The sequence below is a fragment of the Elgaria multicarinata genome, chromosome 3 (genome assembly GCF_023053635.1).
Source record: "Elgaria multicarinata webbii isolate HBS135686 ecotype San Diego chromosome 3, rElgMul1.1.pri, whole genome shotgun sequence".
Lineage (NCBI taxonomy): Eukaryota > Metazoa > Chordata > Lepidosauria > Squamata > Anguidae > Elgaria > Elgaria multicarinata.
Window position 1 is genome coordinate 86,302,572 of NC_086173.1, and position 25,873 is coordinate 86,328,444.

The 25,873-nt window shown below is 40.8% G+C and overlaps 1 protein-coding gene across 1 annotated transcript in view; it reads right to left on the minus strand.

The window, feature by feature from the left end:
* COL23A1 (collagen type XXIII alpha 1 chain) overlaps window positions 1-25,873 on the minus strand; it is a 64,673-nt gene that overhangs the window by 35,691 nt on the left and 3,109 nt on the right. Inside the window, exons 2-21 of the mRNA XM_063120804.1 lie at window positions 20,958-21,026; window positions 17,398-17,514; window positions 16,448-16,483; window positions 13,757-13,783; window positions 10,642-10,686; window positions 9,260-9,331; window positions 8,975-9,037; window positions 8,667-8,729; window positions 8,513-8,575; window positions 7,996-8,067; window positions 7,842-7,904; window positions 7,688-7,750; window positions 7,169-7,240; window positions 7,014-7,076; window positions 6,398-6,460; window positions 6,244-6,306; window positions 6,090-6,152; window positions 5,936-5,998; window positions 5,781-5,843; window positions 755-799 (exon numbers count right to left, since the gene is read on the minus strand). Coding sequence (XP_062976874.1) covers window positions 755-799; window positions 5,781-5,843; window positions 5,936-5,998; window positions 6,090-6,152; window positions 6,244-6,306; window positions 6,398-6,460; window positions 7,014-7,076; window positions 7,169-7,240; window positions 7,688-7,750; window positions 7,842-7,904; window positions 7,996-8,067; window positions 8,513-8,575; window positions 8,667-8,729; window positions 8,975-9,037; window positions 9,260-9,331; window positions 10,642-10,686; window positions 13,757-13,783; window positions 16,448-16,483; window positions 17,398-17,514; window positions 20,958-21,026 — 1,248 coding nt within the window. The remainder of the gene's footprint in view (window positions 1-754; window positions 800-5,780; window positions 5,844-5,935; window positions 5,999-6,089; window positions 6,153-6,243; window positions 6,307-6,397; window positions 6,461-7,013; window positions 7,077-7,168; window positions 7,241-7,687; window positions 7,751-7,841; window positions 7,905-7,995; window positions 8,068-8,512; window positions 8,576-8,666; window positions 8,730-8,974; window positions 9,038-9,259; window positions 9,332-10,641; window positions 10,687-13,756; window positions 13,784-16,447; window positions 16,484-17,397; window positions 17,515-20,957; window positions 21,027-25,873) is intronic.

Here is a 25,873-nt window from a genome sequence, read left to right on the forward strand (position 1 = left end):
GCGATCCTGGAATGATTTCATTTTGAAAGATGGGGCGTAAATGAAAAAAATAAATACAAACAAACTCCACTCGTGATATGAGTCTTAGGGCTATATATCTAATGGTATTCTTTCATTCACAGGAAACTCTTTGATCCAGCAGAGGCTTCCATGAATGGGAGAGGAGAGATTTTTGCGGAGTCCTTCTTCCCACTGTGCCTGCCTGAATCTGCTCCAGAGAGTTGTGGGGCCCTCAGAAACATTGTGGGAAATTGTATGGGGTGCTGTAGGAGGAAACAGGAATTTGTGAAAATGTCCCACTCCCATTCACAGAATCCTCCGTCAGTTCAAAGAACCTTCTGTGAAGGAAAGGACAACATTGGATACACACCTCAATGTGTAATCATTTATAAGCACGTCAGTGTGAAAGGTGGAGATTAGCCATACAAAATGAAACGTGTCTTCGGGGGTCTTCAACAGCCAATACTAGCAGCATCCATTGCCATTTACATGTTCCCACAGAAATGTCAAAGTAAAAAAATTTCATGAAATAATTTTCTACCCCAGCATATATATAATAATTTGCAGTTGCGCTGGGTGCTGCAGATGAGAAAGGAAAAAGTGGTTCCCCCCCGCATGGTTCATATATCTTTGATAAATATCACAGCATATGTTTCTCTCAGCTCCACCTTAATGAATGCAAAAAAATGGATAAATATGATTAAGATTTGAATGACTATTTTAGGGAGTTAAAAACAGGAGGTAAAATTCCTACCCGTGGCCCAATGTGTCCATCTGCTCCTCTCTCGCCAGGTTCACCCTGAAAATAAACAATGTTTGTTATTCTAAAATGTTTATTTAGAAACAAGGCAAATCAATACGTAATGTGTCTTGAGGAGCAAGACACAGAAGCAGCAGCAGCAGCAGCAGCTTTAAAAGGCTTTTAAAATAATCAAGCTACAAAATAAACCAGCCACATCAGATACAAGACACCAAAACCTCCTACAAGCATTGGAATCCCTCACCATGTAACATTGTAAACACCACACGGCTGCAAAGCCAAGCAACTTTTAATCAGCTATGAAATTAACCTGGCAACAGTAAAAGACAAGATGAGAGCCAGGCATCTTAGTGTTACAAATTAAGTTTGTTGCTACATTTGAAAAGAGAGCAAGCTTACGGCATCCTGAATCACTGCTTTCTTCTATTTTCAAGCACGAAGAGAGCCATAACCCTTTATAGTACAATATATGTTTGATGCAGACTTCATGAACCAGAGAGTAGCTCAAAATGAAGTCAGATGGATAATAAAGAGCGTGCTTGCAGTGGTTTCTTCCTGTTGTCACAAATGAACTGACAAGACAAGCATACCAGTCTTGTTGATTGTAGGTAGATTTATTAGGAATAGTTTTGGAATGTCTGTGCAAGTGGGTCTCTGTCAGAAGTTCCCACGGGAGTAGCTCATTCCCTGTCTCGGCCTTGAAGCTGCTAGTTCTTTGGGAACTGATACAGTGTTTTACAAAGGTGGGGGCCCACTTGTTGAAGAAGTCACTCAGATGGTAGCATAATCTTGGTGGGCTGAACAGGGGCGCCCTAGGCATGGTTTACAGGTCAGAGAACCTGTCTGTCAACTGGCTTTGAACAAACGTTTATAATTTGGAACAAAATCTGAAGAGCTTTTGCTAGGTTCATCTTTCGACGCAAGGCTTGAAATCCCTCCTGTTTGGATCCATCTCTGTTTGGGACTTTGAAAGCACTCTGCACATGGACTCTCTGCTATTTGGACTTTGGATTTCTAAGGACTATGCCACAAAAAGTACTGTGAGGCTTTTCATAGACTTGAACTTGCATTTGCTGTGGTTTGTGTGTTGGTGCCTGAGATTTTACCTTCCCTGTGATCATGCTTACTGGGTCAGCTCAGTATTTAGCAGGCTGGGTTTGATGGTGCATGATCTTTCTCTGCCAGACTCAGGTGGCAGGGAGTTGCCAGGGCTAAGCAGAAATCATGGGGCTCCTATGCCTGAGATTTTACCCTTCCCGTGATCTTGTGGGCGTGGGCCATGTCCCCTGAATTACCAGCATATGCGGCGTTTGGAGAAGCTCCCTTGGGATGGTTTGGTAAGCCTTTCAAGAATCCCCCCTGCATGTGATTGTCTGAAGGATCGTATCAGGAATGGAGCCTAAAGCTTTCTGACCATCAGTCAGCTTTAAATGTTTTTGGAGTGTGCAACCATTAAGCTTTGTATCGTGGGATTTCCTCAATCAAAGAAGTCTCACTGAAGTGAGTGTCTCGTCTCAGTTTGCCAGCACGTGTGAATGCCGGAGGGAATGGGCATGCACATGACGCCAGTCAATATTTCACTAGTTCAAGCCATCATCCTCTAACCTTTTATGTTGTATTTTATATCATGTTTTTATACTGTTTGTTTTATACTTTGAATGGTTTTAATTTTTGTGAACTGCCCAGGGAGCTTTGGCTATTGGGCAGTATAAAAATGCAATAAATAAATAAAGAAGCTCACTTGTTCCTCCTCCTCTGGGTTATTTTATTTATTTATTTATTTATTTATTTATTTATTACATTTTTATACTGCCCAATAGCTGAAGCTCTCTGGGCGGTTCACAAAAATTAAAACCATAATAAAACAACCAACAGGTTAAAAGCACAAATACAAAATACAATATAAAAAGCACAACCAGGATAAAACCACGCAGCAAAATTGATATAAGATTAAAACACAGAGTTAAAACAGTAAAATTTAAATTTAAGTTAAAATTAAGCGTTAAAATACTGAGAGAATAAAAAGGTCTTCAGCTGGCGACGAAAGCAGTACAGTGTAGGCGACAGGCGGACCTCTCTGGGGAGCTCATTCCACAATCGGGGTGCCACAGCGGAGAAAGCCCTCCTCCTAGTAGCCACCTGCCTCAGTTCCTTTGGCAGGGGCTCATGGAGAAGGGCCCCTGTAGATGATCTTAAGGTCCGGGCAGGTACATATGGGAGGAGGCGTTCCTTCAAATAACCTGGCCCCAAACCCTTTAGGGCTTTAAATGTCAATACTAGCACTTTGAATCGGGCCCGGACCTGGACTGGCAGCCAATGAAGTTGTAAAAGGACTGGCATAATGTGATCTTGGATCTAGTGGTGGTGGTCATGAGAATGGTGCCACTGGTGTGCTCATTGGTCAGTTCAAGTTGTGAACCTGGGCTCATGGGATGGCTAGAAAATGCATTGTTAAATCCTCCTATACTATGTCACACTTACCTAGGGAGGTCATGGGCTCTCCCACACTAGAAGTATTCAAGAGGCAGCCATCTGTCAGGTATGCTTTAGGATGGATTCCTGCATTGACCAGGGGGTTGGACTTGATGGCCTTATAGGCCCCTTCCAACTCTACTATTCTGATTCTATGAATTCTTAGCAGACTGAAAGGTAGGAAATAGAAAAGAGACCTGGTTTTCCTATAGTAAAGCAGTCCTCAAGGCCAAACTATGCTTAACATTTAATGTGTCTGCATCTAATGCGTACATTTCTTAAATTGTGAATTGCATCAGCTGGCATGGGGGCGGGGGAGGGGAGGGCTGATAATCAACAGGATCAGAGCTGGCATGGAGAGAGAGGGAATTTAACCCTTTCCTCCAGACTGCAGTATTGAAGAATTTTTTTCTTCTTCTAAAGCTGGTATGTGCTTTTGGGGGAAATTCTCCCACTGGCACCATTTAAGATGCGTCTAAGGTCACATTTACTTTGGCCCTTTGCATTTCTTTCACAATTATTCACAGGTCATGGGATTCAGGAGTTGACAAAGTAGTGATAGGTCATCAGTTGATTTACAGAGTTTGCGTTGAGTTTGACATTCAATAGAACATCTGCAGATAATCAAGGGGAAGCTCCTTACTCATATTTTGTCCCTGGAAGTTTGCAGCACATATGATATGATGATCTGGAAGCAGTTGATTAAGGATAAAGTTTTTGAAAACATCTACAATTTGATGCTGAAATTATTTCAATTCCCAGTTTTCCTTGCGGTTGTTACATAGGAATTACATAGGAATCAGTTACCTAGGGAGGTCATGGGCGCTCCCACACTGGAGGCATTCAAGAGGCAGCTGGACTACCACCTGTCAGGGATGCTTTAGGGTGGATTCCTGCATTGAGCAGGGGGTTGGACTCCATGGCCTTGTAGGCCCCTTCCAACTCTGCTATTCTATGATTCTATGATTCTATTAAGGTGGATCATGCCAAACGAAGATTAACAAGAGCTTAAATTTCACCCCCCAGGCAAAGCTTTGAAGACAATATATTTCCAAGCTATGCTTTTTAATGGCAAATTCTCAAAACATAAGCAAACTAATCAAAAATCCTTGAGTAACATGTGTTTATATGTGGCCATGGGAGGATAGAGGATGTTTTACACTATTTATTTTACTGCCCATTATACGATGAGCCAAAGAACTAGATTTCTGATGAAGTTGTTAGTGCCTTTTATTCGGTTTTCAGTTTGGATCTATGGTTTGCTTCCTGGGATCAGAATGAGATAAATATGTCATCTATAGAACCGGATTATTTGCTGTAGTTGCTCACACAAGTTAATATAAGTTTGTCCAGTCAATGCCATTAGCTGTACTGTTGATCATCTGATTTAACTATACTGCATTAATTTGGTTGTTTGATACCTTTTGCTCCAGATATTGTTCAGATGATTCAGCATTTTATTTCAGAATCTTATTTTTTTTTGTAATGCACTATTAATCTTTTCATTACATATTGTGATGTGCTACGGTACTCAACAGTAAACTTTTAAACTTTTAAACGTTTGAGGTCAGAACTGGCAAAGGAAAGGAATGTTCTACGTTGTGCTTACATTTGTCTTCATTTGCGAGGCTATCCTTTCCAATCTACCTTGTCATGGTATCCATGTATGAAGGACAAAACAGTCAAAGTACCCAGCTTTGACATCACTACTATGGGAAATACCATGCTTTGACATCACTAACAGCACTAGAAGCAACAGCAGAGAAAGCGTTGCAAACTGATTAGAGAGTTCTGTAGCCATTTGCCAATTCCAGCCAAAGCCCATTCCATTTCCATGTTTCCAAGTGGAATTCCTAATGCATACAGCCCTGAAAACCACACTAGCTACTCTGCACTTCAGCATTTGGCATCACGTAGCCAAAAAGGCACAAGCTGACTCACCAATTCAATATGAAACTGCATTCCAATGAACCATGGCCTCACCATTGCCTAGTGACCATGCAAAGCTCCTGCCTTCCCCTCCTTATCTATTGTGTGAATGTTCCAAGGGCAGACACATATCTGGAATCCTATAGAGCAATGGCTTAGCAGAGAGTTGCAGCAGAAAACTGACATCTGTGGAATAGGTTAAACATTCCCTGGGCCTGACCAGTTCTCTGCTCTAAAACTGCCCCTCTTGGTTTTTTGTAATGAAAGTCACCACCTGATCTTTCAGCTACAAAAGTACTTTGCAAATCACAGATAAGCTGCTCCTGAAAGATGGAGAACCCTGCAGAGTGGTACTCTATTAGTTGCAAGGTGTGAGGAGCTACCGAGAAAAAAATTGCAACATCCTTGAGCACGTATTGAAGCAATTTGCATGGGGTCCTGGGACTCTCTCTGTAGCCTGACCTTAGTATCCTTTCCCATGCACTGCTAAGCTTTGGCACTCTTGGCCTTTACCACCCCACTGGGCTACTACTTCCTTCTTCCCCTGTGAAATGTTTGAAAGATGTTTCTGAGCAGGGGAAATGTAAGTCTTACTATCTTTCTACCATGTTGTGCTTACCTTTGGCCCATGTAACGCATCTATGCCTTTTTCTCCCATTGGGCCAATGCTTCCTGGTTCTCCCTAGAGTGTTTGAAAGAGGTGCAATGGATAAATATCTTTTTTCCAAGCAGGGCATGTGCTAACCTTACGATCCATTCACATGCACTGCTTACCTTTGGCCCTGGTATCCCATCTATGCCTTTTTCTCCCATTGGGCCAATGTTTCCTGGTTCTCCCTGAAGTATTTGAAAGAGGTGCAATGGATAAATAACTGTATCCAAGCAGGGCATGTGCTAAACGTATGATCCATTCACATGCGCTGCTTACCTTTGTCCCTGGTATACCATCTATGCCTCTATCCCCCATTGGGCCAATGCTTCCTGGTTCTCCCTGCAATGTTTGAAAGAGGTGCAATGGAAAACTCAAATTCTTTAAGCATGGCATGTGCTAAACGTATGATCCATTCACATGCGCTGCTTACCTTTGGCCCTGGTATCCCATCTATGCCTTTTTCTCCCATTGGGCCAATGCTTCCTGGTTCTCCCTGCAATGTTTGAAAGAGGTGCAATGGAAAACTCAAATTCTTTAAGCAGGGCATGTGCTAAGTTTATGATACATTCACATGCGCTGCTTACCTTTGGCCCTGGTATCCCATCTATGCCTTTTTCTCCCATTGGGCCAATGTTTCCTGGTTCTCCCTGAAGTATTTGAAAGAGGTGCAATGGATAAATAACTGTATCCAAGCAGGGCATGTGCTAAACGTACGATCCATTCACATGCGCTGCTTACCTTTGTCCCTGGTATACCATCTATGCCTCTATCCCCCATTGGGCCAATGCTTCCTGGTTCTCCCTGCAATGTTTGAAAGAGGCGCAATGGGAAACTCAAATTCTTTAAGCATGGCATGTGCAAAGTTTATGATACATTCACATGCGCTGCTTACCTTTGTCCCTGGTAGCCCATCTATGCCTCTATCCCCCATTGGGCCAATGTTTCCTGGTTCTCCCTGAAGTGTTTGAAAGAGGTACAATGGATAAATAACTGTATCCAAGCAGGGCATGTGCTAAACTTACGATCCATTCACATGCGCTGCTTACCTTTGTCCCTGGCATACCATCTATGCCTCTATCCCCCATTGGGCCAATGCTTCCTGGTTCTCCCTAGAGTGTTTGAAAGAGGTGCAATGGATAAATATCTGTATCCAAGCAGGGCATGTGCTAACCTTATGATCAATTCACATGCACTGCTTACCTTTGGCCCTGATATCCCATCTATGCCCTTTTCTCCCATTGGGCCAATGATTCCTGGTTCTCCCTGCAATGTTCAAAAGAGGTGCAATGGAAAACTCAATTTTTTTAAAGCTGGGCATGTGCTAACTGTATGATCCATTCACATGTGCTGCTTACCTTTGGCCCTGGTATCCCATCTATGCCTCTCTCGCCCATTGGGCCAATGCTTCCTTGTTTACCCTGTTTACCCTGCAGTGTTTGGAAAAGGTCAATGGAAAATCCTCATTTTCTAAGCAAGGCACGTACTAGTCTTTTTACCAGTATTTAATTTAAAGCATTTTCATATGAATTCTCATCTGATCGTGTACAACATATGCAAATCACAACATACTAAAATGATAACCTGAACACCATAAAACTACAACAAATTTCAAAAACAATATTGAAGTGCTATATAGATATTAAAATGGCTGGTAAATATTGTCTTTACCGGGGATCTAACAACTTTATATAAGGCATGAGGTGCACTTCCTCACAGACGATATTCCAAAACAAGGGTGCAACCACTGGAAAATATTCTCTGTTGCAATTACATAACATTTTTTCCAGTAAAGAAGCGATGTGAAGCAGTGCTTCTGTAGATGATCTTAAGACACAGGTAGGCTAGTCTTTCTATCCTCCCTATGCGCTGCTTACCTTTGGCCCTGGTATCCCATCTATGCCTTTTTCTCCCATTGGGCCAATGATTCCTGGTTCTCCCTGCAACGTTTGAAAGAGGTGCAATGGGAAACTCCATTTTCTGAAGCTGGGCATGTGCTAACCGTATGATCCATTCACATGCGCTGCTTACCTTTGGCCCTGGTATCCCATCTATGCCTTTTTCTCCCACTGGGCCAATGATTCCTGGTTCTCCCTGCAACGTTTGAAAGAGGTGCAATGGGAAACTCCAGTTTCTAAAGCCGGGCATGTGCTAACCGTACGATCCATTCACTTGCGCTGCTTACCTTTGGCCCTGGTATCCCATCTATGCCTTTCTCACCCATTGGGCCAATGCTTCCTTGTTTACCCTGTTTACCCTGCAGTGTTTGAAAAAGGTCAATGGAAAATCCTCATTTTCTAAGCAAGGCACGAACTAGTCTATTTACCAGTATTTAATTTAAAACATTTTCATATCAACTCTCATCAGGTGGTATACAACATATGCAAATCACAACACACTAAAATGATAACCTGAACACCATAAAAATATAATAACTTTTAAAAACAACGTCGGAGCATTACATAGATATTAAAACGGCTGGTAAAAAATGCCTTCACCTGGGGTCTAGCAACTTTATGTTAGGCATGAGATGCAGTTCCTCACACATGGTATTCCAAAACCAGGTGCCACCTCTGGAAAATATTCTCTGTTGCAATTACATAGCATTTTTCCAGTAAAGAAGTGATGTGAAGCAGTGCTTCTGTAGATGAACTTAAGACACAGGTAGGCTAGTCTTTCTATCCTCCCCATGTACTGCTTACCTTTGGCCCTGGTATCCCATCTATGCCTTTTTCTCCCACCGGGCCAATGATTCCTGGTTCTCCCTGCAATGTTTGAAAGAGGTGCAATGGGAAACTCCATTTTTTAAAGCAAGGCATGTGCTAACTGTATGATCCATTCACATGCGCTGCTTACCTTTGGCCCTGGTATCCCATCTATGCCTTTTTCTCCCCCTGGGCCAATGCTTCCTGGTTCTCCCTGCAGTGTTCAAAAGAGGTGCAATGGAAAATTCCAATTTTTTAAGCAGGGTATGTGCTAACCGTATGATCCATTCACATGTGTTGCTTACCTTTGGCCCAGGTAATCCATCTTTGCCTTTTCCTCCCATTGGGCCAAAGCTTCCTGGTTCTCCCTGAAATATTTGGGAAAGGTGCAATCGAGAACTACTGGTTTCCAAGCAGGGCATGAGCTAAACTTATGATCCATTTGCATGCACTGCTTACCTTTATCCCTGGTACCCCATCTATGCCTCTCTCTCCTACCGGGCCAATGTTTCCTGGTTCTCCCTGCAATGTTTAAAATTGGCACAGTGTAGAACTATCACTTTTCAAGGAGGGCATGTGCTAGCCTTGGGATCCATTCACCTACACCTTGCTTACCATTGGCCCTGGTAACCCATTTATTCCTTTCTCCCATGCTTCCTTGGTCCCTGTAACATTTGAGACAGTTGCAGAAGAAATCGCAAGGGCATTCATCAGTCTTAGTATGCTACTCAATGAGATGCTTACCTTTGGCCCTGGTAACCCAGGAAGCCCATCACTGCCATTGTCTCCTATGAGTCCAGTACTTCCTTGTTCACCCTGAAATTGAGGTAGATTTAAAATAAACTCAGCATAAATGTGTAAGTTATAGAAGCAGTGTTTTACTAACATTCTTAATTAAGCATAGTTAACTCATTTTAATTGGTCTAAATGGTTTCTTCCTTTAATTTCAAAATTCAAATACTGAGCATCTTTAAAACAGAATACAAACTCTAAATGAGGTTGAAGAATGAACAAGCTGTTGAGTTAGATTGTCAAGCCATTTTTAAAGAAAGGAAGTTCATAATAGGACCAATAAACAGTGTAAAGGTGGAAGCCAATGTCTCTCCTTCCTACTGCAGCCCCATGGACATCTGCTCAACAGGGTCCCACCAACCCTTTGGAGCAGATTTTAACGGTGCGCAGGGGACTTAAGGGGAGCGGTAATTGCCCCCTCCTGATTCTGGTGATGGAAGCAGTTCTGCCAGTGGAAAAACATTATTGGATTCCATCCAAAGTATCTTACATTCTTGGTTCATGAAAATATACATTGAATTTTATTTATTTATTTATTACATTTCTATACTGCCCAATAGCCGGAGCTCTCTGGGCAGTTCACAAAAATTAAAACCATTCAAAGTATAAAACAACAGTATAAAACTATAATATAAAATACAATATAAAAGCTCAACCAGATAAAAACAGCGGCAGTGCAAAATTACACATTTAAAACACCAAGTTAAAATTTATTTATAGACTGTTAAAGTGCTGGGAGAATAAAAAGGTCTTGATAAAGTTTCAGATGATCTTGATTTATGACTCTCAGAGTGCAATCCTACTGGATTGAAACTAGATAAACAGAAGGTTCTGAGATCGAGGCCCTCTATCTATCCCAAGTCTTCCCAGCAAGAGCTAGGCAGGGCAGGTGGAACAACAGATATGATTTTGCCTCCCATTCCTCCTTAAAAACATTTTTAGCTAGATGGGCCTCACTCCCTGACACTCTTCTGAGGTCACAACAGTTTTCTGCAGTGGCTGGCTGGGGTCTATGTGTGGAAATTCCTGCTTGAATAGCTGTGTCTAAAGCTTTGGGGAAGCAGAATCTGAACCATATTAGGGTCTTTGGAATGACCTCCCAAGACCATTGGAATGCTCTGTCAATCACTCACTATATTCAGGATCAGAATTTAACATGAGCAACCTGTTCACCACAGTTTCCAAAGGATCTTTCTGCTTTTGTTTAAGAGTAAATATTCCTTTCTCTTCAACAAAAAAGAAACAAATTGTATTGGCTCTACTCCATACCCATAATATAAATATTAGCAAAAGAGATTCAAAAGGAAATGGTTGGACATAGAAGTGAGGCTTACCTTTGGCCCTTGAATCCCTGGCTCTCCTGGGATTCCAGCATCACCCTGATGAAACAGAACACACATAGGTGACACTGAAATACAAAAGTGCTTTACGTTTGCCAAGGTCGTTGCTGGCAGAGGCTAAGCCTAGCCATAAAAATAAGTCTCAAATGGCCTAAATTCAGAATGCTTCTGAGAGAAAAAAATCATTTCCAAGTTCACAGTTGCCTTGTTTGCAGTGTATGTAAGTCAAGAAGACACACTACTCTTTGTCTGTTGAACTCACTGGCTCAGTTAAGACAACATGTTAATCAACGCAGTGTGAAAACTCCACTCAACAGTTGAGTTTTCAGGGAGTACTTCCCACACAATATGTTCTTACTCCACCACTGTGTGACTGTGGGCTACCGTGGAGTTGAGTAAAATCCATTATGACATTTGAGTGACAGTTCCTCTGTCCTCTCTCCTCCCCTGGTCTTTCCAATGGTATCCCATCAGCCATTGCTGCAAAAAACAATCCTGTTAGATCTCCTAGAGGGGTACTCGCTTCTTTCGCCACTCTTGCCAGGGAACTCTTCCCAGTGGGAAAAGTCAACTCAACACAATGGAAAACTCCACAGAGCCTGCCACACAACACAACGGTTGTGCAGGAACTCTCCTCTGCACAGTATGGATATTCTGCATGGAGTGTTTTTTAAAAAAAACCTCCACCATTACATGGAGCTTTCCCACTAGACTACACATTTCTCAACATTAGAACTCCACCATGGAATTCTAAAATCACCATTGAGAAACGTGTCCTTCTACTTGGGTGAAGTCAGGTGGAAGGAGACCACGCCATACAGATATGTCTTGGGGACACAATAACAGAGTCGGTAATGGGTAAGACCCATGTGATCAACCATGCTCACATTCTAATATTCATCCAATACTCTAGTGATTTGAGATCACATCGCAGGGGATTGGCTCTTATATTGCTGCTTGTGTGTAGAGATGCAAAGGCCTGGGGAAAATCAGAAAAATTCAGAACACCCCCCACCCCAGCTTTTTTTCCAAGGACAGCTTTTCTTTCCCCCCCAAAAAACTGGAAAAATTGAACAGCTTTGGATTATGAAATATTTTCTTTTAAAATGTAAGACAAAGTATTTATATATTGTTATTCAGCCTTTCCTCTCCCCCAAAATGTCCACTCAGTATACTTTATTTTTTTTTATTTGCTCACCAAACATGTGTTAAATTAGTTCAAGATTTTCCAATCTGCTCACTGCCTGCATGGACTTTTGCTCTGAGAAGTATTTCAGTCCCTAAACAGTTCTATCAGTTAATAAGCATGTTTTTAGTGGGGGGAGGGATATCCCACAGTATTAAGCAGTAAGGGTAAAACACTCTTCATACCAATTGGCTGCTTTCAGACGTCACATTTTTGATCCTCCAAACCAAGGTAGGCAATGTAAGGCCCAAAGGTGCCACTGAATCCACGGACACACACACACACACACACGTGTGCCCGAGAAGTGCCATGCTGATACCTGTCATTTATTTCATTTTAAAATTGTAATTGTTTTTCCTGGGTGGCCAGGAGCACTTTCAAGTGAAGCTGACCGTCAGCCACCTGTCCTATTTCCCAGAGACAGTTTTAGGAAATAATGATGGTGGGTGGGTGGAGGCTAGTGATTCATTTTGAAGCACTCCCAGCCTCCTGAAAAAAAGGAAGTAAGGAACATACTCAGTTGCTATTGCCTAGTAAGGCAAAAGATTTGGGGACGGCAGCAGGACAACTTGGGAAAGGCTAGAAGTGACTCGAGTTAGTGGAGGAAGAAGCAGATAGACCAGAGCTGAGAGAGAGAGAGAGAGAAATTAATGATCTTCTGCGATAGAAGTCTGGTGTGTGTGTGAGAGAGCATGGGTTTGGGAATGTGTGATCCTGAATGAGAGAGAACTGTGGTCTCAAAGGAGTAGGTTTGTGTTTTGGGTCTCAGTTCTCATATATTGAGGATCTTAGGTGGATTACTTGTGTTTTAGCCTCAACTGTTTGCCTTTCTGTGAAATTGGTGTTTTGTGACTGGCTGAACCAACTATGGCAGCCATTTTGTCAATGTTGGTTCAGCCAGTCACAAAACACCAATTTCACAGAAAGGCAAACAGTTGAGGCTAAAACACAAGTAATCCACCTAAGATCTGCAATATATGAGAACAATATATGATAGAACTATTGTTTGCTGACATAAACCAGCAATTGAGCTAACTCTCCAAACAAGGGTCAAATCTTGGTTAGCACAACCTTGGTTTATAGAGCTCTCTCAAATCACAGTTTGCCAGTTCAGACATAATGGCAAACTGTGGTTTGATCAAACCAGGAAACATTCTGTTAAAATGAGTATGCAAAGAGAGGAAGGAAGGGGAGTGGGAGGAAAGAACACATGACATCAGAGCTTGTTCCTGATCTTCCAAACCTTGCTTTGGAGATAGGGCTGCCTCAAGTAATTTTGCTTCCTTAGGTGAAGGATAAGATGATCCGCCCCACCCCGCTCCACGTGGAGAAGCGGACTGAAATGGCACTTGAATCTTACTTCAAAACCAGCAACAGGACCATGTCAACTGCTCAGATGGGCTGTAGGCTACCTTAATGGGTGCAGATAAACATAGCTCTGTCCTCCAATACTTCTCTGCTGCTTGCTCACCACTCCTCCCGGCACAAGCTCAAATGCTGCAATGGAGCACCTGCATGCATCACGTGAATAGTCCAAAGCATGAACAAGTCGAATGGATGCTGGAGTGTATGGCTTGGCTGCCTCTTAGCCTGTTTCCTTGGTCAAGGGCCATTCCCAATGGCACTGTCTGTAAAGAGTTGGGAGAGGGTAACTAGGCCAGCTTGCTAACCAGCAAGCATTGGCACTGCTGGTGCACCAGCTCTGTAGGAAGGGATCACTGGTGTGTGTGGAAAGACTCATGGGGCTGGGGAGAGAATGGCCAGAGAGGCATGTGCTCCTGCCCTTCCCCTTCCCCCGGCATCCACTGCCAAGGCATCCACTGCACCCTGTCTAATGGTAGAGCTGGCCCTGTTTGAAGGATTGGGAATATGACATCTAAATGCAGACAGAGACTGAGGGAAAGAAAAAAAACAGTTACTTACTTTTTCTCCAGGAATACCAGGATCACCCTTCAAAACAAATAAATGAAGCATGTTATAAGAAAAACATTAATAGCAGGAATGAAACATTTTTTTTGAATTATGTGAGAGGCTCTCCCTCCAGTCTCCTCCTAGGCCCGGCCGGCAGGAGGCAAAGTGGTTCAGCTGAATAGGTCCTCATCCATGACCTTGGCTGCAATGCAGCTACACCACTGCAGTAGCCTGTGGTCCTCTCACACTCCCCCACCCTTGGCACAACTGGGGGACACTGACTTTTCATTATCCATTCCATGGAAATGAAGTGATCTCATGTTAGAAGTATACTGAAATAGTATTAAAATACTATATGTGTCTCCCTGGGGCAAGCCAGGACACAAATTCTGATGTGAAGACAAAGTACCAGCTGTCCTTCCGCTCTATAAATTGACCGTCATCACATCCAAATCAGTACAACCAAGGATTGCAGGTCAAGAACATGATATGATCCTTCTAGAATCTAAAACCTTCGTGGGAATCTACACATTCCATTGAAGGAAACAAGTACAAGAAGGTAACCAAGCAAATGATAAAATAATTAGTTTTGACAACATCAAGAGGACATTGGAGAGATGAGTTTATAAGAAAGCTCCTTTTCTGTTAGAAGAAACATACAACGCAAAAACAATGGAAGTTGATGACAGAGTAAAACTAAAATAGCCAATATAAAAATAATCTTATTAAAGACAATGCTATTCCAGTTAAAAGTATAAGCACAAAAAGCATCAACATCAACATTAAGATAGCTCTAGTAAATAAAAATGGTCCCAATCAGCTTAAGTAGCTGTGACAAAGTCCTACTGAAACCAACCAAACAAGTTAGATGTGATTAACTAAATATCATTGTTTTTAATGAGACTGGGGTGTGTGCATGTGTCCAGATGAACCTACTTATGCACCCAAAGAATGCATATGGGGCCTACAGGACTGTGAAAGCTTGCCCCACCACTGCTGCCTGACCAAGCTATTACCGCTCCATCATACATGTGAACATATGAAAGAGCTCAACATGCATTCAAATGTACATGTGTAAAGTTCCTCCACATAAGGTGAGGATCCTGACTGGTTTGTGCACATTGCTGAGGGGACATGGCCTCAGGGCACAAACCCACTCCCCACAAAGGCTGTTTGTGTGAATATGCAAAGCCTTGGGCTTAAATGTTCCTCACTCCCATGCGGCTTGCAAGAAGAAGAAATTATTATTCAGATTTATTTATTTATTTATTTATTTATTACATTTCTATACCGCCCAATAGCCGGAGCTCTCTGGGCGGTTCACAAAAATTAAAAACATTCAAAGTATAAAACAACAGTATAAAACAGTTTCACTTTGCCCAGTTCCTGGCGTGTTATGTATGAACCAAGAAATATGTACTCTAGCACTAAAGCACCGCAAACGCATTTGAGATACAGGGATGGAGTGGGCGAAGGAGGATGGAATCATACCAACCAACCACAGTTTGTTCAAACCCTGGATAGGGCAACAAACCTTGGGCTAACCATGGATCAAATAAACCACGGGTTAGCATTATGTGTGAACCAGGTGTCTGTCTTCTGGCCTGCATAAGAGGGGAAGGCAAGTGCCAAAGGCTTTGCTTGGGTTCATCGAAGCTCATGAACGAAATACTAAACTAGGGATAGCAACCTAGTGCCCCTCCATATGTTTTGTACCACAACTTTTGTAAACTGCCCAGAGAGCTTCAGCTATGGGGTGGTATATAAATGTAATAAATAAATAAACTCCCATAAATACTGACCATTGCCATGCTGGCTGGGGCTTTTATGGGAGTTGTAATCTAAAGCATCTGGAAAGATCCGGTTATCTAGCCTGTGCCGTGGTTTAGTGATAGGTGTGAACATGGTCAGAAAATAGACTACTTTATGGAGGACTAGTGGGCAGCAATAACTTAGTTGGAACCTAACCCACTGAACTAGGATAAGCCAAACAAATGCAACACCTATATGGTTACATTAAGAAACTACAGAAGAAGGGAAAAAAGGGAAAGTACATTTCTCCTATGATAATACATCCAGCATCTGCAAAATATATAAAAAATTGGGAGGCCTCATTGGTGGCATTACAGTCTTCCTTTCCAACCCCATTCCGCCACGTAAAAAAGATCAACAAACCTTCTGATATCCTAATTTTGAAATTTGTAGTTCTCATGTATTATAGGCAAACTATTTTTTTTAAAAAAAAATACTACACTGGCATAAAGGAATAGTTTTAACAGGTCTCAACAACACAGTAAAATCAAAATGCATGACATGTAGAGCAACAAAGAAATGTTTTAAAAGAAGACACTCACCTTTCCTTTTGTAAAGGACCTGACAGCTCAGTGCAAAAAGCTGACTCAAAGCAGACCACACTCTGGTTGCTTTTAATGCCCTGGACAAAGTTTTAAGCCTGATAATTGCTGTTCTATACTCAATTTAGCATAAACAGTAGTAATGTGTTTTATGGTAGTGATTAGGAGGCAAAATCAGAGTCAACGAAAGCAACCGCTTAAGGTTATTATAGGCAAGCAGGAGAGTAAGACACAGAGATGAAGAAGAAATGGCACACACATCTGAACTATGCTAGGCAAGCATTCCATGCTTAATATGTGAAAATCAATTCATTAGGGGTGATTTTAATACCATAGATTGTATACTAACCATGATACCACCTTCTCCAATTTCTCCTTTCTCACCCTAAAGAAATACAAATTTAAATTATTTAAAAGAGACAAACAAGGAATGTTTTCCTAAAATCCATTTCCCAAAAGTCTTCTTAAAATCACAAGAGTGAAAAAGAACAGCTTGACATATATATTTTTTAAACGAAATAATATTTTTTTCACAACATGTTTTCAGTTATTCCATTGACTTGGGGAGTATAAAAATGTTGTGATGTCTTGGTTGTTTGGATTAGTGTTATTAATTAATTCACTGAAGATATATAAAGGGATAGTATGGAACCATACATTTTGGATAATTGGACTTATATTGAGCACGGAAATTTCACCTCAATTATCTTTGGTGGATAATTACTGCCATTCTTTGATTTTAACAATAGGACACTAATAATTAGTTCCAAAAGACAGAGTAGGAATGGTTAGTTAATTAAAAAGTCTTTGTGAAGATAATTTTTCTAACACAGCTACCGCATGCTATTCAGAACAGACCTATGGAAATAGCTTCTAGGTTGGTCCTGGTGATTGCTGTTGTAGGTAGGGAAACTCAAATGTTGATGAACCCTGAACCCTGGTATATTTCTAGAATTTGCAAATGGAAAGCACTGACAAAGTTAGGGGCAAGGCTAGCTCACTGCAAAATGCAAGGTACCACTTTAGCACAGGCTACCCTAAAGCAGGAGCTGACTGAATGCTTTCTATAAAATACATCCAGTTTGATTTGATGGCAAGTTCTGTCTCTGTTTTCAAGTTACTGAAGAATGAGCTCCCTTCACGTTTACTCTCAGTTCCACTGGCTCCTTCATGAATTAAATATCAAAACTGAGATCAAGGCTGAGGATCTTCTAGCTTAAATGCATCGTGAGGAGGATATTCCCCCCAAAACATGCATTTTAGTTTACAAACACATCTTTGCTATTAATTACGCCTTACAGCAAGGCCTTGGGGTCCCCTTGGGCCATCTTTTCCTGTGTCTCCAGGGGGGCCTCTGGCACCTGGCTGTCCAGGAGGACCTGGTGGGCCTGCAGCTCCATCTTTACCTGGATCTCCCTATAAGAAGTTCAGACAAAACACCACAATGTGAAAAATAAACTCCTAATGGATGGATTGCATCTGCAAATGAGCTGTGCAGCAAAATAAGACAACAGGAGACGTGGTAAGGGAATGGGTTATTTTTGAGTACAAAAATAAAACGTTAGATTACACATTGACCAACCTTTCCATAGTATGAACTCTTACTGAAACTAAAGAAGTATTTTTTATATTATTCCAAACTTCATTTATCTTAACAACAAATATTAGTGGCTAGCATTTTTAACACAAAATGATTGGAATTCTGTTGGTTTTGTCTGCAAATGCTGGATTCTGGTACTACCTAGTTTTGCGAAGTGACAATAGACTAGTGAAAAGTCTTGCCTCTTTTAATGAGAAAGCAGCTTACACAACTGCAGAATGGACTCTGATTCTTTAGAATTCTGCAGCAGCACTATTATGGAACAAAACTACCGCGCAAATATGTTTGAACGGCAAACTTTTGAATCACAAATATCTCAAAACTGCTGGGCCTCAAGTATCACTTACATGCAAGTTCTAGTATCTGGGAGATCCAGAGATAAATTTATTAAATTCATATCCTGCCTTTATTTCATGGACATCAATGTTATGTACACAGGGTTCCCAAGCAGTCTCCCATCGAGGCATTGACCCAATCCATGCCCTCTTAGTTTCAGTAAGGTTTCCTTTAGACCACAGTTGGGGAATGAGTGGTCCTCCAGATATTTACTGTTAGACTGCAACTCCCATCAGTCCTAGTCAGCATAGCCCATGGTGAGATGTGCTGGGAATTGGACTCCAACATCTGGAGGGTGACATACTCCCCATCCCTATTTAGACCACATCTATTTTATGGCTGTCTTGGGGGGTGGGGGGATCTAGTGACGTGCTAAAACATTTACCCCAAAAATAATGCAACCTTGGAAGAAAACATAAAACATTGCCTTTAGAGGGAAAAGGGTTGGATGTCACAGCAATAATACACACAGAACTTTAATGCCAACATACATCACACGTCATGCTCATGGGGCATGTTGGTTTACTGTCAAAATCTAGTAAACACAAAAGAAGACTCAAAACAGGTATAATTACAATAAATGCACAGATAATGTAATAAGTGCACTGGTGATGTGGCTACAATCCAGAAGATTATGCAACTAGCTGTGTGTACCCAGCGGAACTTTTTATTTTCCTTCTTCAAGTAGAATTGTCCTTATATGGCAACCTGCTTTTGAAATTTAAGCTAGTTTCAAAAACAGTTTGCAAGGTAGCATAAGCAAACACTGCATCTCTGAAAATGAATTCTGTATCTGAATTTGTTTAAAGGCCCTTATTGCAATCATATCCACAGGCTCTCTCTAATGCAGTGCACTATTATTTCTATTCTACAATTCAGGATGCTTAATGAATAGCTTGCTTCAGCAAGTTCCTGGCTAAGAAGAGAATTGAAAGCAGGTCTCCAAGAGATCTATTATTTGGATGACCATGACTGTCAGCTACCATTATTGTCACCTGAGTTTTGATCTACTGTGGAAACCACAAGAACACAGCATCTCGAGTTGGTCTGCTTCAACATATGGAAACAGCAGTGAAATCCCTCACAAAAAGGGTTGATTATAACACTCTTTATAACATCTGGGCAGGATATCCCCAATGACATACTTAATGTCATCCTGCTATAAATCTGAAACCTAAGTGTGAAAACCATATGACATCTTTTCAAAGTTCAGAAAATTTCCTTATTGAATAATAATACGAGTGTAAGATAAAACAATATGCATCCAGCACTGTTAAATTGTGTAGCATATTATTCTTTAATTTATTTAGTTATGTGTATCCCACCCATGTTATTCTTGAAACTGGCAGGTATGCTAACCTTGGAAAGAGAACATTTTAAAATCGGAGTCAGTCTTCATTCAGTGAACCAGAAAAAATAGTCCTTGACAAATTTGTCATGCTTAATGCTTAGACAATAATGCCACAAAGATTTATAGATAATTTGTATGTTGAAAGTCTTATATGCAGGGACTGTGTCAACATTCTATACTGGGCATGGCATTCAGTACATGTCATATAATACTTTTGAATGTAAACTGCTCTATCAGATTGGAAAATATGACTGGAACATTAAACTAATACGATTTTTCTGAGGTTTTTATGTGGAATGGCTAAGGCCATAGCTAGACCTAAGGTTTATCCCTGGATCGTCCAGGGGTCAAACCTGTTCATCTAGCTGACACACAGGGGATCCAGTGCTCAGGCAGGGGCGAACCCTGGATAATCCCAGGATAAACCTTAGGTCTAGCTGTGGCCTAAGTCTCGATAATGCCAGAATCAAAGATCAGAAGTAGGACTCAGGATGTAAAAAATGCAAGCAGCTAATGTAAGAACGAAACAATTTCCCACCATATTTACTTTTCATTAAGAAAGAATATGGATTATAAAAATATATTTTATACCTTTTACTTGCAAAGCTTACATGATTGAGAAAATGACTACAGTTGTTCTAAAGGAGAGGTACTCCAGGATATGTAGGAGGAAAAGTTAGGGTCTAGTTCTCACAGACAGCAATTGAAGCAGTAAGCCTGTGTCAGGACTGCAAGTGGTAATATGTATGACGGAATCATTTTCTGTAAAAAAAATTCTTTGCCCACAGAAGGAATGTGGGCAAGAAGGAATCTGGCCTAGTGTTGACCCTGATATGCCAGTTTTCCATGTCCAGGGAATTGTTTTGTATGAGTCATATGAATCACCACTTGTAGTCTGAAAAAGTAGTGTTTACCATCCCATCTGCTGTTTGTAAGAATTATTCCTATGTTTTCATGATTCAAAGACAGTAGAAACACTGGATGATTTTCTATTAACACATCCTTTGTAAAGGGGTGTCAGGCAGAATACCTATCATTGTTGTTACTGACAGAGTGCAATTCTAGCTAGTGGGAAGTTAGACTTAACGTTTTATCTGTTGGAAAGCCTAGTAGTTGTGGCATTCACCATGACATTGTGCCCTTGGAAAAGAAGATTGGCTTTCATCAAGGCAAATGTTGTAAATATGGTGAGGCAAAGTGATACGTTTAAAGTTAACTGAATGATTGTTCGAAATTGTTGATTGATGGCTACCTGTGAATGTTTTTATTGTTATTATGGTACTGTTACTGTGATTCTAGCTGTAATAGCATTTGGACCATTTTGTTTATGATGTGAACAGGAAGAGACATTCTTATGATGTGATTCTAGCTGTAATAGCATTTGGACGATTTTGTTTATAATGTGAACAGGAAGAGACATTCTTACAAAGTAAAAGAATTTAACAGAAGAATAAAAGAGTAGAAGTGAATGACGCATTATCAGATCTTAAGTTAGGGTGTTTTTTTTTTTTTTAAAAAAAAAGCAACCTCACAAGAAAACACAGCAAGCCATAAGTTTAAAAGCGATTCTACCTTAAGGATACGTCGGCTAAAAATATGCTGGTCAGAGAGAAATCCATGACTGAGGCGAGGAAAAGCCATCTAGTCAATGCGTGGCAGGAAAGACAAAGAGGTCAAGACAAGTGTTATGAAGATGGATAAAAACTATAAAGGTTCATTCAGCATTATATAAGAGAGGGGCTCCAGCATGGAACAAACAGGTGGAATTACGAGACGAAATAATCAAGAAACAGCAACAATAGCTTTCAGGACCCCTTATTCAGTAGATTCATGTGATATCAGAGCAAACAGTTTTCCATTAGTTCAATACAACCGAAACGTCAGCACTATAAAAATAAAACAAGGGCATCTTACTCACAGGCTACGTCTTCACAGGTCATAGCTTAAGTTATTTTACAGCATTTCTTAAGAAACAACACAGATATTACAATTGTGATTTGAAAATAATATTTGTTACTTGGCAACTGATATATCTCTATTGAGGGACAATCCAACTAAAGGTCAGCTTTCTAATGTTGGAATATCATAACCATTTGGGAGATACATTTCATGTTCTCCATTTTGAAAATGTTCAATTTATAAACTTTCCTAGTAAGTCTAATAAGTCTAGTATCATATATTAACTTTCTAGTAATTAGTGTCTTGGTCTCTGAAAGTACAATTACCAGATTTCGCGTAAGCATGTTGACTTCGGCTATATATGTATCAAATATTAGTTTTCGAAGTCATGTGGAGGTACCTAACAGCAGCCAGTCCCAAACACTTTTATGTATTTGTATGTGTATCTTATGGGGAAGGGCCATATAAGTTTGTTTTTAATGGACCCCAGAATTGTTGTTTTTAAATGGATACTGTTGTTTTTATACTGTTTTTTATGTTTTTGATGGTTTTAAAATTTTGTATACTTTTAATGTTTACTATTTTTAATTGTTGTAAACCACCCAGAGAGCTTCGGCTGTGGGGCGCTATATAAATGTAATGAAATAAATAAATAAATAAATAAATATAGCTAAGTAGGTAGAGCACATGCTTTGCATGTAGAATGTCCCAAGTTCAGCCCCTGGCACCTTCAAGTAGGGGCTCATCTACATCAAGCAGGATATTCCACTATGAAAATGGTATATAACAGGCAGGAGCCACACTACTGCTTTATAGGAGTATTGAAGTGCACTGACAACTGTTGGGGCCCATGACACATACCATATACCGCTTTCATACCACTTTCATAGTGTTATATGCTGCTTGGTGTAGATGTGTCATGGGCCCTACCATTGTCACTGCATTTCAGTACCACTATGAAGCAGTAGTGTAGATCCTGCAATACACTTCAATACTGCTATAAAGCGGTAGTGTGGCTCCTGCCTTTTATATACCACTTTCATAGTGGAATATCCTGCTTGGTGTAGATGAGTTATTCTGAGGAAGAACTTTATCTGAAACCCTGGAGAGCTGCTGCCCATCAGTGTATAGACAATACTGAGCTAGATGGACCAATGGTCTGACTCGGTATGTTCCTATACATGATGGACACACAAATATAAAACAAGGCTTCCAAACATAATCTACAAGAAGCTCAATTTAAATTCAAAACAAATCTCATGTTAGGATTCTCAAAGCGATCTGAGAGTCTGGCCTAATTAAAATGTTTAACTACTTGAAACTACAGTCCCAAATACACTCGCTAGAAAGTGAGCTCCACTGAATACAGTGAGACTCACTTTGGAGTAAACATGCACAGAATTGCACTGCGTGACCTTTGCATTTGAGACGTGAGCTAAACCGAAAAACCATTCTCAGGGCTACATGCCAACCTGTCAGCCACAATAAATCTCATTTATATCCAAGTATGTTAAGCCCTAAAATAAAATGTAACCTGAGTTACTGTACTTACTTATAAGTGGTTTAAATATAGAAAACATGAGCTTGACGTCTTTGCCAGTCTACCCTTTTGGATATCTGACAGCCATGTGAACCTAATTCATCTGCCTGACGTACTGGAAAGGAAATAATTTCTGTATATAATCATGGGTGTTACCTCATAAGATAAAAGGAAAAATGAATGGGGTGAAAACATATCTAATTCACATGGCATTATTATATGCAAACACTAAGGCTTCCCCTCCCCCAAAAGTACATGCGCTATTTAGGTGCAATCCTGTACCAAGTTACCTGGGGGTAAATCCCATTTAAATCAATGTGACTTACTTCTGAGTCGACATATATAGGATTGCACTGCCTGAAGTTAAGTAATTCAGCACTTGGTGTGAGCAAGATGGATTTGGAATGTCAACCAGAAGCACAGAATTTAGGACCAGAAGCACTGCTGTCCTGCTTTGATATAAGGATAGAATAATTTTGTCTATTGCCATGGAAAAACTGTTAGTTGCTATCACAGATTTGGTTGAGAATGTCTGACAAGTCACAAGTTGCATGTAGTAGATGCAACACAGATGAGAATCTGGTATCTTTCCAGATCTTATTTCTATCTACTTTGATATCAGGCAAGACTCCCCTAGCATGGCAGCATTATGAACTCTTTACCTTGAGTTTGATTTGATTCTTGTTGTGAGCAACAACTAACATGACGAGATCACCATCTGCTATAGACTACAGAACTGGGAGGAGGAAACTCAGTCACAGTCAATGACCAACACATGGTGGACATTTAGAAAAGCATGGCTATGGGTATTTTCTAGTTCCATCATAACAGGTTTTTTGGGGGGGGCATATATAGCTATTTTGATTCCAATTAAGTATCAGTTACATTCACTTCGATCTGATTTAGTATACAGCTAACAACGATATCATTGCTGTTTGGTTTTAGAACTATACCCTTTCTTATGCTTTCATTATGCATTCTTCAGTAACTGTCAAAATCCACTATGTGACATATATTTATTATCAGTTTTTTCTTCTGTATGCATAGACACATCATTTTTATAAAGACAGTAAAACTTACAGTCTGCAACAAGGGGCAATCTGGCAGATGATAGAATTCTATAAAGTAACAGTAACACTTTTCTCTAGAAAAAAACTCTTTTGATGCAAAAGAGAGTTAACCATAACTGTGACCTCCTAGGGCATGTCTACACCAGGGGAGGGAACAGGGAGGAACTCACAATATGCTGATTGCGAGATCCTCCCCCTGGGTTCACACATGTTGTGCGATGTCCAGGAAGGAAGCAGGACGTTGCGGCCGCCATTTTCTTTTTAAAAAAGGCAGGAGCCGGAGCTCACTTGCGCTCCAGTGAAAACATACCAAAAAAAAAAAGCCCTAACCCCATTCCCCATCCCACCCCCGAAGTCCCTGGAGTCCCCCTGTCCCGGCTCCTTCCCTCTGCAGACCCCCACTACTCACTGGAGGAGGGAAGAAGCCGGGATGGGTGCCCACACCACCTGCAGTCCTTGAGATAATCCTTGGAGCGTAGGAAAAGCTGGGAAAAAAGTGTTCCCAGATATCCTGGAGGGATTGTGCCTACCTGCTCCTGGGATCCCCTGTGCGTCATGTGGATGCACAGGGATGATCCAGGGATGATCCCCTGGATAAACACTGGTGTAGACATGCCCCTAGAGAAAGCCCTATCCAATTTCAGTAGAAAACTTTAAATTCTCTGTTCTGAGGCCATATGACTCTGCATACCAGTTACTGAGATATGAACACAGGAGAAGGTTGTTGCCCTTGCATTCTGCATGTGGGCTTTCTAGGACATGCACAGAACATGTGGGAATCATGCTGGATTAGTTAGGACCTTAACAAACATTAACACCCTTCGTTAAAACATACTTCACCACGGTCCTCTTGATCACTAATAAAGCCAAACATTTTTGGTTTATTTGAGAGCGGTTACTATGCTTGGGGAATTGCATGTAAGCAGGTAACCCAAACTGCACGACTGATTAACCTGATGCAAACACAGATGCTTCAGTTTTAAATTAAAGCGAGAAACGTTTAGGAAAATTTGAACTGGAAAATTTACAACAGAAATGTTGAAGAAGGAGGGCGGGAATTATTGGCAAAATGTTTTCCAATAACAAACGTTTGGTCAAACAGACCAAACCAGACTAGTACTAAAGTTCTGCCCAAGTTAGTATTTTTTTTCCAGATCACAATGTGTTCAGAGAAGCTTATGTAATTTCTATTTTAATTAAATTATTAATTAAACCCCTCTTTCAAAAATGGGTTCATTAAAGTGCTGGCTCTTTCAGAGGCATTAGCAGCTGCTAATGGCTGTTTCTTTACTGTCAACCCCAGAGCATGTAATCTGAAATCATGCATTCTTCCATGTAAGCCAGGAAACAACTTTAGGAACTAAAGTCTACTGCTGAGGCTAAAGAAAAGATACTGCCCAATTAAAGGAAGTAAAAATTATCCAGGACAGATGGTGTCACAGGAAAGAATGTCCTGGGATTGGAAGAGAGAACAGGAGGACTGAGAAGCCAAACAAATGTCCTAAAAACCCAGAAGTATTTGACCATGTGTGTGTGTGTGTGTGTGTGTGTGTGTGTGTGTGTGTGAGAGAGAGAGAGAGAGAGAGAGAGAGAGAGAGAGAGAGAGAGACTCGCAAACTGTTAGCACCATAATCTGATTACTTAACAGTCCTGCTGAGAGAACAGGGCTCGGTTTTCCCAAGGGGTACAACACATTTGAGAAACTGGGGCAAGAACATATTTCATAACATGAACATTTCTAACTGCAGACGCTTTTGTGTGTAACTGATGACATCTGGGAACTGCTTGTGATATTTCCTGTCCCTTTTTAAAAGCATAAATACATTTCTGAATAATCTCCATTCTATGGTTTATGTTTAATACATGGTGACAACGCTCCTTTGGGAACAGATCATGCACCACTAAATGCCTTTTTGCTATGATTCCTCCAGGTATGATATTGTCTAGTGATCTTAAATTGGTATTTTTTTTTTCATAAG